The sequence below is a fragment of the Astatotilapia calliptera genome, chromosome 17, assembly GCF_900246225.1.
Source record: "Astatotilapia calliptera chromosome 17, fAstCal1.2, whole genome shotgun sequence".
Lineage (NCBI taxonomy): Eukaryota > Metazoa > Chordata > Actinopteri > Cichliformes > Cichlidae > Astatotilapia > Astatotilapia calliptera.
The window spans coordinates 3,338,467-3,352,846 of record NC_039318.1 but is presented as its reverse complement, the minus strand read 5'-3'; the positions used below and the strand labels follow the sequence as shown (position 1 = coordinate 3,352,846).

The 14,380-nt window shown below is 40.5% G+C and overlaps 2 protein-coding genes across 3 annotated transcripts; one reads left to right on the top strand and one right to left on the bottom strand.

The window, feature by feature from the left end:
* Window positions 1-160: 160 nt before the first annotated feature.
* osgep (O-sialoglycoprotein endopeptidase) lies at window positions 161-9,706 on the top strand. Of its 2 annotated transcripts, none has more exons than XM_026147388.1 (12): window positions 161-308; window positions 4,217-4,345; window positions 4,442-4,561; window positions 5,322-5,497; window positions 5,644-5,739; window positions 5,843-5,892; window positions 5,994-6,072; window positions 6,175-6,240; window positions 6,924-7,014; window positions 7,962-8,037; window positions 8,665-8,763; window positions 8,996-9,706. In XM_026147388.1, exons 2-12 carry the CDS (start codon window positions 4,231-4,233, stop codon window positions 9,033-9,035), a joined length of 1,008 nt encoding a protein of 335 aa, XP_026003173.1. In that variant the 5' UTR covers window positions 161-308; window positions 4,217-4,230; the 3' UTR covers window positions 9,036-9,706. The 2 variants fall into 2 exon arrangements, with proteins under 2 accessions (XP_026003173.1, XP_026003174.1); XM_026147389.1 differs by having other exon boundaries at window positions 161-312.
* A 4-nt stretch (window positions 9,707-9,710) lies between these two features.
* On the bottom strand, window positions 9,711-13,355 carry LOC113009203 (uncharacterized). The gene is made up of 4 exons (XM_026147390.1): window positions 13,183-13,355; window positions 10,849-11,634; window positions 10,712-10,744; window positions 9,711-10,530 (listed from the first exon to the last, which is right to left on the bottom strand). Exons 1-4 carry the CDS (start codon window positions 13,196-13,198, stop codon window positions 10,481-10,483), a joined length of 885 nt encoding a protein of 294 aa, XP_026003175.1. The 5' UTR covers window positions 13,199-13,355; the 3' UTR covers window positions 9,711-10,480.
* Window positions 13,356-14,380: the final 1,025 nt, after the last annotated feature.

Sequence of the window (14,380 nt, the reverse complement as noted above, 5' to 3'; positions counted from 1 at the left end):
AAATTACCGAGAAAAATTCCACATTTGTATGTCTTCTTGAAAAATAAATACGTACTTGCTGCTGTAATGTACACAGTTTATTACCGTGGCATGTTAGTTAAGTAAGGCTCTGTTTTTACGTTGTCTTATGTTAAGGGAAAATGTTAAGGCAAAATGGTCTGTCAATCCTACCAGTGTTTGGGTCCTCTGGGCTTCGTTATGGAGGAGCTGAGCTACAGAAATTAGCCCAGCCAGTTAGGTTTACGTGCGTAAAAGTTAAAGCGATATGAATTAAGATTAATGTGACCTACCGAAGGAAATTTTAAAAAGTAGGTAAATATATTTTGTTTTCAAAACCGCATCACCATAAATTTACTTTTGGAAAAAAAAGTCGGTCTGTTCTCTGGCGGTTAGCATAGGAGCTAATTAGACAGCTATCAGGATGCTTATGCTTTGGTTCTTTTAGAATAGAATTGAATAGAATGCCTATATTGTCACTATACAGTTGTACATATACAGTTATATATATATATATATATATATATATATATATATATATATATATATATATATAATGTACAATATACAAGACGTAAGTAATATGTAATAAATAGTGTTATGTATATACAGTTGAGTATTGCACATGGAATTGGTATAAATAGTGTTATGTATACGTTATGTTGTTAACGTATGTTATGTTTACGTATTGATTGTCCGAACGTTTAATGTGGAAATATGTAGGTTAAAGGTGTATTATCAGGGTTAAAAAAATGCGTGCAATAACATGTTATCTGCATAAAAATGTTTGCTGCTAAATAATTTGAATCTTGAATTTTGGTGTTGATTGTATTTGTGTTGTGGTCAAGTCAAGTCAAGTGGCTTAGGACCATCCATCCATCCATTCGCTACCGCTTATCCTTTTCAGGGTCGCGGGGAGTGCTGGAGCCAATCCCAGCTGTCATAGGGCAAGAGGCTTAGGACCATATAATAATAAATATGTGCGTGATGAAAGTTGGGCAGCTCGACTTTATATGCTCATATGGGTCTGACCCTTTCACTCCTTTGATTTTTTTCCGTTTTGTACATAACTGTTTTTGGGGCAAATAAAATGCAAGTAGGGATTAAAACCGCAGAATTAATGATTACCGGTGCTGGAAATACTAGCGCTTGATGCAGTGTTTTGATTTTGTTGCCACGGGTACCCACAAAGCAATGCGCGAAAGTCACGTGGTCTGTCAATCTCTATCCGGTTGTTCAGTCTGACGTCACTAGCCGTGTCTGGGTCTAAACTCCGCTGCAGGTCCATATCAAACGATCACTATGGCATTACTGAGAGTTGAAAAACTGTCTAAAGTCTTTCATCTTTAATAAAATGATCAGTGTCTGCTCTACCAGGCGTAACAATTGAGTTTAACATCCAGGCATCCATGAAAACGGAATTTATGACATTTAACGGAGTTAGAAGTTAGCAGGGAGTTAGCTCGCTAGCTTCTATCTAAATACAATATAGCATGTCCTGACTGCGGGGTTTTGGAAACAAATTAAAACGTACAGCTCTGTTATCACTTCCAGCATAAATGAAGACAGAAAACTAAACAGCAGTGACGTTTGTAGGGTTACTGAAGTTGGGCTAGCTGGTATATAATGATGTGCTACGTGACCGCTAGCGACACAGGTATGTTAGCATAATATAAACAAGCTAACTTTTTTTCCACTGATAAAAGTTAACGTGAGTGTTCTCGGTGGTCAGAAACAAATGTAATCGCATGGCAGGATGCTGTAAAAGGACCAAACTTCAACCAGGAGAACAACTGAGATAATCCATCCACAATACGAGGTTAGTCATTCATATACTGCTGCATGGGCTGGGCTGTAGTTACATCCTAAGGTTTTAAAAACTGAGCTTAAATAAATGATTAGCGGTAATAAAAGCCGAGGGAGGTCAACAGTGATCACTGACTGTTTTAGGAGCTTTTTGAGATCAAATAGAAGAAAATACATAACATTAAACATGTTAACAACACAAAAGCCATATTAAACGCAGACAACTTTAGACCCGGAAGTAGGATTCGTGGCGTCATCACTGAACAACCGGATTGTTATTTCAACCATGAGCACCGCAACACCAGACAGAACAGCACGGTACAGACACAAGACAGTGCAGACACAACAGTGCAATAGAAAAGGGCAACAATGACAGTGGGTTGTGCAAAAAGTAACTTGCTGTATGAAGGTGTGTGTATGAGATTGTGCAGATGAGTGCTTGAGATAGTTATGTGTATGAAGGTGTGTGTGTGTGTGCGTGTGTGTGTGTGTGTGTCAGTCCAGTATGAGTGTTCTGACGGCTTGGGGGAAGAAACTTTTTTGCAGTCTGGTAGTGAGAGCCCGAATACTCCGGTACCTCTTGCCAGAAGGCTGCAGGCAGGGTAAAGAATGTGTGTGAAGTAGGGCTGAACGATATATCGCATTTGCGATAATATCGCGACATGATCAAGTGCAATTTTCTAACCGCAAAGGCTGCGATTATACTCTGGACATGTCCAAATTCATGGGCTGCATCCTCCTGAGGCCGCATTTGTAGACCGATTACGTCACAGCGACGCGCCGAAGGCTGTCCAAATTACTACCATATCCCAGAATTCATAGCGCGGCCCAGCCAAACTCCAGTTTCCAGCAATGGCGGCCGCTACTAAGTTTTAAAATTACTCATACTAATCTTTCTGGGTCACAAAATAAACTTTTAACATATTTTCAGGCGAGAAAGTAGTTGTGTAAACATCAAATATCTGCTCGGTTTATCAAGATATCCCATATTTGCAAAAGTGCTTCGACGTTTTCAGAGGCGTCTGCTACCCACCAGCTCGACAGCTAGCCGGGAGCTCGAGGGTTACTGATGCGGCCGAGAACGGCACAACTCCCGGCACATCATTTTCAGATCACCGCGGAGTTTCGCTGCTCGGGTTAAACGTGATATATAAGTCACGTAGACAACCTAAAAATGTTATTGTTGGGCTTTTTTCAGTGTTTTGTTTGTTCGTGAGTAAATCGGTTTGGCTGAGATTAAAGTTATTAGATTAGATAAAATAAAACTTTATTAATCCCCCGGGTGGGTTCCTCCTTGGTTTTCACACAGCTGACTAAACGTCAAACAGAAAACTTATTAAACAGAAGTATGAGACAGTCGAGAATTTACACCAGTGTCTGGTTATATTTTAGATAGCAAGAAGCAGACGGCCGAGTTTATTAAACTCCACCGAGACAGCGGTGACGCTAATCAGAACTAGACCGTCCAATTTCACGCCTTTAAATTTTAAAGGCGTGTTTGTGTGTGTGTTTATACAATTGCTATTATGTTTGCACTTTATGTGTAATGTTACTGACTGCAGAGATCAGTAAGATGTGTGTATATTTTATTTATTAGTTTTATTTATTTAATATTATTTTTTTAATTGAATGACTGTCTAGTAGTTCACAGATGTCGAAAAACTGAGTGTGGTAAAGCCACTGATTTTGTTTATGTATATTTCTGCAATCTGCACATTGTACTGACTTTCATTTTAATGTTTACACCAGGGTTCCTTGTCAGCACTTTATGCTCAGATGTTTGTAAGCTAAAAATAAACTATTGTGTATGTTCAAATATACTGTTGTGATTGAAGAAGTTAAATAAAAATGTCAGTCATCAATTCATGCATCACCTCATGTCATCATAACAGAGGTCTGTCTTCCAGGAAAGAACAATTTAAAATTAATGTAATATAGTATTGGCCATACTATATGATGTATTGCTTGTCTTTGTTTAATAATACAGAAGACAAAGACCTTAAAAAATAATCGCATATCGCATCGCAATCGCAATATTGGGGCAAAAAATCGCAATTAGATTATTTTCCATAATCGTTCAGCCCTAGTGTGAAGGGTGCATGGGGTCCTCCACAATGCTGGTGGCTTTGTGGATGCAGTGGGTGTGATGAGTGTCTGTGCTGGAGGGAAGAGAGGTTCCAATGATCTTCTCATCTTTTCTCACTATCCGTTGTAGGGTATTGCGATCTGATACGGTGCAGTTACCATACCAGACATATTTAGATATGTGGATGTCTAGTCCAAAAATTTCCAGTATAATCTGATTTTGTTTTATTGTGCCTTTTTCTTGCCTGTAATAGACTTCCAAGAGAGATGAAGGGTTTAAATGAAAAGACACTATAACAACACAGTGACTTCCTTCTTTCTGAAACAGTTTTTTCTGCAGCCATGACTGTAGTGATTGGATTTGAGGGCAGTGCCAATAAGATCGGCATAGGCATAATCAGGGATGGGGAAGTGCTTTCCAACCCCAGACGGACTTACATTACACCTCCGGGTCAAGGTAAGTTAGAGTTCCTCTAAGATATTAATGATAACTCCAACATACTGCTTATATGAAAATCTGTTAGTTGACTGCATGCTTTTTTTTATATCTCAGGGTTCCTGCCAAGTGACACAGCCAGACACCACCGTGCTGTCATACTAACCGTCCTGAAGGAGGCGCTGGAGCAAGCGGGGCTAAAACCTGCAGACATCGACTGTGTGGCATACACCAAAGGTAATATAAAAGATTTTAACTTTCAGATGTCTGTCAAAAATTTATCCAAACATGTTCTCATCAAATAAGGGTCATAGTGAACTTTAAATAACTGAGAGTTGATTGTTTGTTAACAAACAAATGTTAGTTTTATATTGTAAGTTACTCAAAAATGTCACTAATTTCTGTGTGCCATTAAAGTTCAGACCTTCGTTAATGAAGAGCTCCCAGTCAGAAAAAGGATAGCTTAAAGAGATAGGGGATTTTTCCTAATAAACAAGCCAAAGAACATTTGTCAAGCTCCACAGTTTATAAAGAAAATGGATCATGTCAAAATTTCTCTTATTTGTCCTTCCTTTGACAGCTATGACAATTATTAAGGCCTGCTTTAAGAAACACATGCTTATCTGACTTACATCTTACATCTTGGGTTTTTTTTTTAAACTATGACAGAGAGAATATAGCTTAGGGCTATAGCAGCTTTAGACTCTAAGAACATAACTAATGGAGGGTTCAAAACCACCTGATCCAGCCCTAGTTATCAACTATAACAAAAAGTAAGTTTAATCAGACCCTGAGGAGTCTGAGAGCTGAAGGCTCTGGCTCCCATTCTATTTTTATAAACTCTAGGAACTTAAATTAAGCCTGCAATCTGAGAGCAAAGTGCTCTGTAGGAATATTATTGTACTAAAAGGTCTTTAAGATATGAATTGAAATAAAGGGACTGTGATTCTTGACTGATGTCTGTAGAAGACCAAACCAATAAGTTGTTCTCCTTCAGGTCCTGGTATGGGTGCACCCTTGGTGACGGTGGCTCTAGTGGCACGCACAGTTTCACAGCTTTGGGGAAAGCCGCTGCTCGGTGTGAACCACTGTATCGGACACATAGAGATGGGACGACTTATCACCAAAGCCAACAACCCCACCGTGCTTTATGTTAGTGGGGGCAATACACAGGTTGGTTCCTCCCTGTAAGCCTCATGCAGAGCTTTTTGGCACAGAACATCTGCACTGCATTTTCTGATGAGCAGCTGTCAGCTAAACAGCAGTATATTTGAAGTAGAAATGCAGTTTGAGTTTTGTTCATCCTGAATTTTGTGCAGGTTATTGCATATTCAGAGCGGCGGTACCGAATATTTGGGGAGACCATCGACATTGCAGTCGGCAACTGTTTAGACAGGTTTGCCAGAGTTATTAAGGTTTGTGTCATACTTCTCAACATGAAACCATCAAGTTGCATTTCACTTAGTGCAACAGATTATCGAAGTAATCATACATCTATGAAACGATTTCTACACTCAGATTTCCAATGATCCAAGTCCAGGCTACAACATAGAGCAGATGGCCAAAAAGTGAGTGAGATCACTGAATAGTTGTGAATATTTAGTGTTCTTTATGTCTTTTAATTTTTTTTATGTTTATTCTAAACTTTGCTTTCTCTCCACATTGCCAGAGGGAGTCAGTATGTGGAGCTGCCATATACAGTAAAGGGCATGGATGTGTCCTTTTCTGGCATTTTGTCCTACATTGAAGTAAGTCCTTTGCTCTTCTGTAAAGTTGGTTGTGTCATATTGATTGAGTTATCTCAAGGCTACTTTTGGTTTACGTTCTTTACATTTATATTCCTTCCACAGGACGCTGCTCATAAGATGCTGAGCTCTGGTCAGTGTACATCAGAAGACCTGTGTTTCTCACTTCAGGTACAGCATAGCGCCTTTATACACACGAAAGTCAGAAAGTTCATATTTTGGTTACGTGGAAAACATTTGATCCAGTTACCTTTGGTGTCGCAGTGTAGTTATCCTCTGATAAAACACGTTAAAGGAGTTTTTCTCATTGACTTTATAAGATTGTCAGAACATATTCTGAAACAAAAATGCTCCTTCTCATTTCAAGTGCAACTGGAATGAAAAGGAGCAGCTGGCATCTTCTGGCAGCTGGTTTACCAGGTTTTGTACATTGTGTGATTTACTGAAAAGTGTGATTCAATTTGTTTAAGGAGCGGCACAGAGGAGGTTTCACACTTTTTTAATTGATAAAATAAACTAAAATAAAAAAAGAACAAGCTTTTCACACACACTGATTTGAACATAAAGTCCTTTTTTGAAAAGCTTGTTCTTTTTTTATTTTAGTTTATTTTATCAATTAGTTTTAGCGAGAGTTACGAGAGTTTTAGCTAATAGATTAATTACATTTTGATTACTGAAATGATCAGTTGAAAGCAGCACATTATTTGAATTGTTTAAGATGATTAAAGCATACTGGATTATCAAAATATTTACCTCTTGAATTTCTGTTAATCAACTACTTGTTGCAGCCCTGATTGGTGTGTTGGCATCAGTGATGTCAGTATTTCCCATTAGTATTGCTTCTGTCTTTGCAGGAGACATTGTTCTCCATGCTGGTGGAGATCACAGAAAGAGCTATGGCTCACTGTGGCTCCCAGGAAGTGCTGATTGTCGGGGGCGTTGGCTGTAAGTATATCTGAAACGATCAGCTGCAGCTTATTCTAAAATATTAAAGCAAATATGCTGAAGCATTTAAGTTTTTGCAGTCATTTTGTGTGCGCTACTTTTACTGTTATGAAATGCTTTGCAATCAGAGTGTAAGGCTCGATTTTATCTGTAAAGAAACGGGAACACCAGTTTTCTTCTGTGTAAAATCCAACAGAATAAAATGACTTCCCACAAGCAGTAAAGCTGTCTACATGAACTTCAGCAATTCTAATTATTATACTCTACAGCGATGGGATACTGTCATTGCCTATCCCTAGCCTGGTTGAGGAGTTTAAATGTGCAGAAGTGAGGCCTGAGATGTCACTCATGGACTCCCACGACCCCATAGTGAGAGGCACTGCTCCCACCCTAGCAACGGGGAGGAAGTGGACCCCAGCCACATCTGTGCTACAGGCGAAATCCGCTCTTCGGCATCGTGACGTGGTGGGTCACGTCCAACAGGGCAGAGGAGGATAATGGCCGAATCACTCGATGAATCCAAGGTCCACTACTGATGATGTGTCCCAAATTTTAAAATGATAAGCTAGATCAGATCTCTAATCCCTAAACCTAACCAAGGAAGGAAAATGGCAGATTAGCCTGGGTAAAAGACCGAAAGTTGAGGCACACAACGATGCGTGCTGCTGACAAAGTTTCTGGGCTGCCTTTCCATCCCTCAAGAGTCTCTCCATCTAAAGCAATGCATTCTTATCAGGGACTGTAACATCTAGTCCTTCTTACTGATTCCAAGGTTCGTTGTTTCTAACTACTGTTTGTTTATGTACTTATTGTTACAGTCACCCAGGAATGCCTTGGATCCCTTAAAGTCTAAGCCCATTTTTGAAACTCCTCTCTGTTTACTGTTGCTATGAATGGAAATGAGTTCACGCTCTCAGAAATGTGTTTATCTCATGTTCCAACCACAGGTAATCTGCGTCTGCAGGAGATGATGGGAGTGATGTGTAAGGAGAGAGGAGCAAAGCTGTTTGCCACAGATGAAAGGTAACCCAGTCTGCCCAACACTCAGATCCTTCACTTTCATTTCCATTGAAACTTCACTAGAATTAGTTTCACTTTTACACGCACGAGCAGCAGTTTGGTCCTAAGACCGAGTACAGCATACTCTCACCCACCCTACTTTTAAGAGTTAATGTGTTTGTTATTTTCAAAGCTCTGTGAATTCCAGGTACCGTACAGTCATGAAATTTCCTAGCTGATTCCACAGTCAACTGTTAGTGATATTTTAAGAAAGTAGAAATGATTGGGAATGACAGCAACTCGGACATAAAGAGGTAGGCTACATATAATCACAGAATGGGGTCAGCGGCTGTTGAGCCACATAGTCAAAAATTTCCATAGACACACCAGAAGGTCAGAAGCTGTTATAACTGCAAAGCCTGTGGATTAAGAGTTGGATGTCACTCAATCTCATATGTGTGTGAAGGCAGATGAGCAAATACTTTTGGTTATAAAGTGTACCATTCATAGCCACAAAAACATCTGATGTATGAAGCTGTTCTTGTGTGAACACATGCAATGGAGCTCTTCATTGTGACTTTTTCAATTGGTGTGATAGGATGTTGATCTGGCTGAAAGATGCAGATAACAAAGATCAGTTTGTTGCCACAGATTTTGCATTGACAATGGAGCGATGATCGCTCAGGCCGGCTGGGAGATGTTTCGGTCTGGTCAGGTGACAGAGCTAGAAGACTCATGGATCACACAAAGGTAAGGCTTCATAGACCTTTTCAGTTGTGATTTACGGTAATAACCCACCATAGAATCACATTTATGTTCCTTACTCATTATAGGTCGATTATATGTCTGTATGAGTTAAAGTGGCTGTTGGGTTTAAAAGTTGCTAATCCTGACTCTAGGATGGAAAAATTCATTCGTATTGTGTTTGTGTTCATATTGCTGTGCTTGCAGTAAATGACCATGGGTTTCTCTCCTGTTGCAGGTATAGAACAGATGAGGTGGAGGTGACATGGAGAGACTGACTGCAGCACCATCATTTTGTGGTCTGTTGTGACACATTTAGCGTGGTACAGCGGGCCTCAAACATAACACAGCAGCTCCACAGATGAATACTTTTCTGTACATCCAAAACCTGATCTCATCACATGTTTGAAAAACTATTCAAACACATCCAAGAGACATACTGCTGTAACATGGTCCTTCATGAAAAATGTCTCAAACGCTCAGACTGTAAATTAGTTCAGTTCCTGAGCTATGCTTCACTGGTTAAGGCCTTTACACGCCAACAACAACAAAAAATGCAGACTATTAACCAGGAAGACTGCAGGTTTCCATTTTGAAGGGTTTATCCAGACAGATATTTGATATCAAAGGAGCTGGTTTCATATTTTTAGTGCCTAACTAACATTTAAACAGCTCACACACAGAGCTCGGTGTTGGATTGTATGAAGGAGTAGCTTTGTATTACCAAAAATTTTACTTTTCTTAAATTTCCCACCTTTGTAACTTTAGGTTCTGGAGATGTACCCGCGGAGGCCCTCTCCCAGAACTTGCTAGTATAATTTCTTGCACATTTGTGCTCTTATGTACAGTTACAGCAGAAAGTTTCTCATGAAATAAGTGAGATTTTCAACCCTGTGAGGTTGCCAGCAGTAAATGACAATTTGTATTGAAATAAAGAGGATTAACAGATCCACTCAAGTTTACTCATTTTTATTAAGCAATACTGTCCTTTTACATTCTTCCTCCTTCTCCAGTGTAATTTTTATTTAATAAATTCTTTTCAAAAATCAACACACTGAACATGGTGACATCCCTTATGGATTCGTAAGTAACATTCACCCAATTGGGACCAAATGAAAACAAAAGGAACACAGCATTAATATGGTGATGTGATAAAGGGTGAACTCTTCTGTGCCTTTGACTACACCCCCTGTAAACTGAAGACTTGGGTACAGGAGTCCTCTGCATACATTAACAGTAAAACTCAAGCAGGAATGAGACATTCTTCTGATTTGTAATTGATGGGGGAGGGGGAAAGTCACTCTGGTGAGGGCTTGCACACAGGGATTGGTAAACAAATTCTTTGAACAAAGTGCTTGATTGACCACTCGCTTCACAGAGGACAAAGTATGATAAAAACGGCAGCTTTCAAAAAGGAAACAAATTAAATTACAGCGCCTATAGTTAAAAAAAAAAAAATAAATCTACACATACAAGCTTAAAATGGTAATGTGAGACAATGAAAACAGGTCTGATTAATTAAGGCAGGCTTTCTGTAAGGCGTTAAAAAAAAAGTCCATTGCTGTAAGATCTTAAAGGAGTTAGTCCAAAGTGTCTCAGTGTGGCTTTGCGTGAAGACATCATCCTGAGTGCAGTGTGTGAGAACAGGACTCAAATTCGTCCATCTTTATGTATTTTATGTGTATGTACTTGTGTGTGTTTCCACTAGGGGCCTGTCACACTGCTAGGCTGGGTGCTCCTTGGTGTCCTTGTACCAGATCACCCTTTTTGGATCTGAGAAGCCAAAAAAAAAAAAAAAAAGTCAAAAGGGACGCTTCATACAAACAGCAAAGATTAGACCACTTTGTTATGCAACACATTTTAGCAAATTACCATCAATGAGTGTGTGTGACAAAATAGTAGGGAATAATGTCTTGCGCATATGAATGAATGCGCATAAATTAGGAAAACTCACCTTTTTTCTGTCTGTTGCAGATAGCGTTCCACTCTATGGAGTGAGAGAGGGGAAAAGAGGTAGTTGTTATTCACCATAATTTCAGATTTAATGATCTCTAGCCAGATGTCATTTTTAAAGCTTCTTGTGGTGGTTACCTTTACTATGATAGTTCAGAGCTTCCACTAGGTGGCGACAACTGAGCAGCAGCTTTCCATTGCTCTCGTCGACCTCTGCGCATGCAATTGGGTTGAGGGAGGTAGACACTGGAATTGGCCTTTCTTCTGGGGGCCTCACTGTGAGAACTGTGTCTAGCTGTAGGTCTGCTGGATGTTTAGAATCTGTGGGCAGTGGGGTACTGGAACGGGAGTTGGGGCCAGAGCCCTCTGTGACTGGTCTTGCCTCGCTAATGAAACTTAGACCCCACTGGTTCTGTAGCAGCATGCCGATGGCAGGTCGGTCTTCCTCCAGTGCTCCAGTTGCAGCTCCCGCCTTCACCTTGGAGGCATAGCTAACAGCAGGCTGTAGCTTGGCAGGACTGTCTTGCACTGGGAAGGCAGGTGGGGGCTTAAGTAGAGACAAACTGTCCTCGACCCATCTTTCCTTTTGATTAACCTTTTGTGGCCTTTCACTTACACGGCCAACACCCTTCTGACTTTCCCTGCGCAGACTACGACCTTTGTGCTGTGGGCCCCTGCGTTCCTTTTCCCTGCGGAAGCTAAAGGCATGGCTGGGACCCATCAGGTCACCATCGGGTGAAAGCTGCCGTGGCAGCTTGTCGCCTCCAGAGATGCATCCTCCACCCCCACCACCTCCACAGTTTCCCGAGCCAGGAGACAGGCGGCGGTTCCGAATGTGTGGCTCAGAATTGGCGGCTGAAACAAGGACTGCTTGGTCACATAGACCATCAGGCTCACACACAGTGTTGCTGGCTTCCCATGTACCTGAAGAAAATGAGCATTGACAAGTTGATCAGGTATCTGCTGTTTTAATATGTTATCATGCATACGAGCAGAAAATTCCAGTGCTTGGTGATTTGTAAGTGAAATCACTAAATCATATCATAATCACTTCCAATCAACATTACTGTCCTACTAGTATCTTGCCCTTACTTTAGTAAGCATACTTGTAGTGAGTAGTACACAAAGACTTATCACTTGGCATTGGTTAATAATGGTCTTTGCACTTGTCTCTACCATGCACACAAACATTGGGGGTAGATGACACACTTTCATGTGACTTCGGTGTGGCAGAGGAGGTGAGGCTGAACAACAGTTCCCTGTATAGCTGGCTACTTGCAAAATTGTACAGAAAAAAATACCAATCCCAAAATAGACAGGATTGCTGGAATCAAAACAACTCTTCTGAAGAAATCTACCATCAACACTTTTGATGAGCAATTTATCAAGCACCAGTATAAAACGTTTTAGGTTCAACTTCCGGAGTCGGAAGGTGGAAAAAATGTAATTAAACAGACTTCACCTCGGGCCGTACCATGTGACTATTAATGCAATCTCACACAAGATGCTGATATAATTCAGGTCAACTAATCTCAAATTAATAAATAAATAATGTTGCCGTTGGTTAAGAGTAAACTAATTGTATTCCTAACTGGCAGTTGCCCATCACAGGTCTCAGCTGTCATCACCATACTTGTCCCCGTGTCTGATCTTGCCCAATGACCTGTGTCACGCTGTCCCACTTGCTGGCTCATCATGAAAAGGAGTGACTGGGTAACAGTCTTTACGGGAAGGCTCTCCCGTTTTGGTTGTTAAATCATTCTCTGTCCGCATGGCGCCACTGAAACATACTCAGACCGACTCAGACATTACTGTTGGCCGTGTTCAAATGCACCACAAGTTGAAACATAAAGAGGAAGCACATAGCTTACAGCGGGCCTGATTAGCGTACCCGCTCCAAAGCGCCACATTTCAAAAGAACTGGTGAGACCGACCACCGCCCGGCCGACCCAGTCTCATTTACCGCTCCGAAATTTCGAGAAGCAGGCTACCTCCGCAGACTCTTCAGTGTCCCGACTATTTAGAAACAAAGATGTCAGAAATGATTTAATAGTTTCCATTTGTGGAAAACAACTCCCGCTGGTTCATGTGAGCGGTGCTTGCGGCTAAAAAGATAGAAGCTAACAGCGAGCACCGGTGTTAGCAAACTTTAATTAGCAGCGTCACGATGTGGAGCATAAAACTCGACGGTTTTATGTATCTAAAGGTTCCACTTTGACCATCGAAAAATGTATGAACATTAACTACAGCGGGTCGAGTAGATATGTTTGTTTTTACACGTATTAAGGTTGTAAAAAGCCACCCAGAACGCTAGCCGAAGTTTCGTAACTCCCCCCACCACCTCATTCAAAGCGGAGAAAGGCTTCCCTCGGCGCTGCTAGCCCGCCGCTAATGCCGCGGCCAAACACATAAATAACACATCTGAAAGTGAAGCGTTACACTCAAATATACCGAAATATAGCACAAACTCACCTGTTTTAATATGCATCTCTTTTCGCTTGATGTGTCGTTGAAGCTAAACCGTTGAGTAACTTGTTTACAGCGTTGAGATAACGACAGCCTGCTTGTAACCACCACCCGGAAGCGACACGAAAATGTGGGTGGGACAGGAAGTGCCTGCAGATAAGTGGTCCGGCGGGAATCTCGCCGTGAATTTAACCCTCCACTTCACACATTGTGATAGTGTATGCTTAAAATTGTTCAGCATTATTTTCTGACACATTTTGGACCATTTTATTGCCAAAAAAAAAAAATGTTATATTTCAGACACCCGTTTCCGAGATATATCCACAACTTGCCCCTAGGCAACTAGGCTTGTATAAAACAGAGGCAATTACTAACTCATAGATCATTACACAATTGTTGGAAAGCAATAAAAAACATAAGAAAATCGTCCAAAAATGTCAACCAATTTTGATCAAAGAATTGAAAAAACACATTTAGATTATTTAGCTTTATGGCTTGATACAGGCTTAAGTTCGAATTGTCCAATATAATGTCATATTGATTCTCATGTTGTGAGACTTTGCTGTCATTCTGTGTGAAACTTAATAAAAACAGTTCTTTTGTGCTGTAAAACAGAGCCGCACATTACACTTTATAGACATTACCTCTGTTTTTTCTGTGCACCCGGGAACCCTGCATCTTGCCTTGTTCAATATTGTAATGCAATTAACCTATAACAATGCAGAGAAAACCCTGACAATTAGACGAGCCCCTATAAGCAAGAACATGGCTACAGTAGAAAAGGTAAACTCCCTTTTAACAGAAAGAAAGCTCCGACAGAACTAGACTCAAGGATGGGCGCTGTGGGTCTCTGCTTCCTTGTTTTCTCTTCATGCTTTTGAGATATCCCACACTGGATTTGCACAGACTTTGAGCAATTTTGCATTTAAAACCACATTTTCATTTTCAGGTGCCCCTACACCTGGAAGCTCAGACAGATGGACACACTTTCCAATGTAAATTTAGGATTGTAAAAATAATAATCTGATATCATTATTATTACTTGGTGCTACATGAAATAATATTATTATGAAAAAACACACAGTTATCAAAGTCTTCCACAAAAGTACCCCTTATCGCACAAAGAAAAACTGAATTTCTGATCAGGCAAAGTAAAAAAAAGCAAAATTAAAAACAAAAACGCTCTCCACATCTTCTTACACTC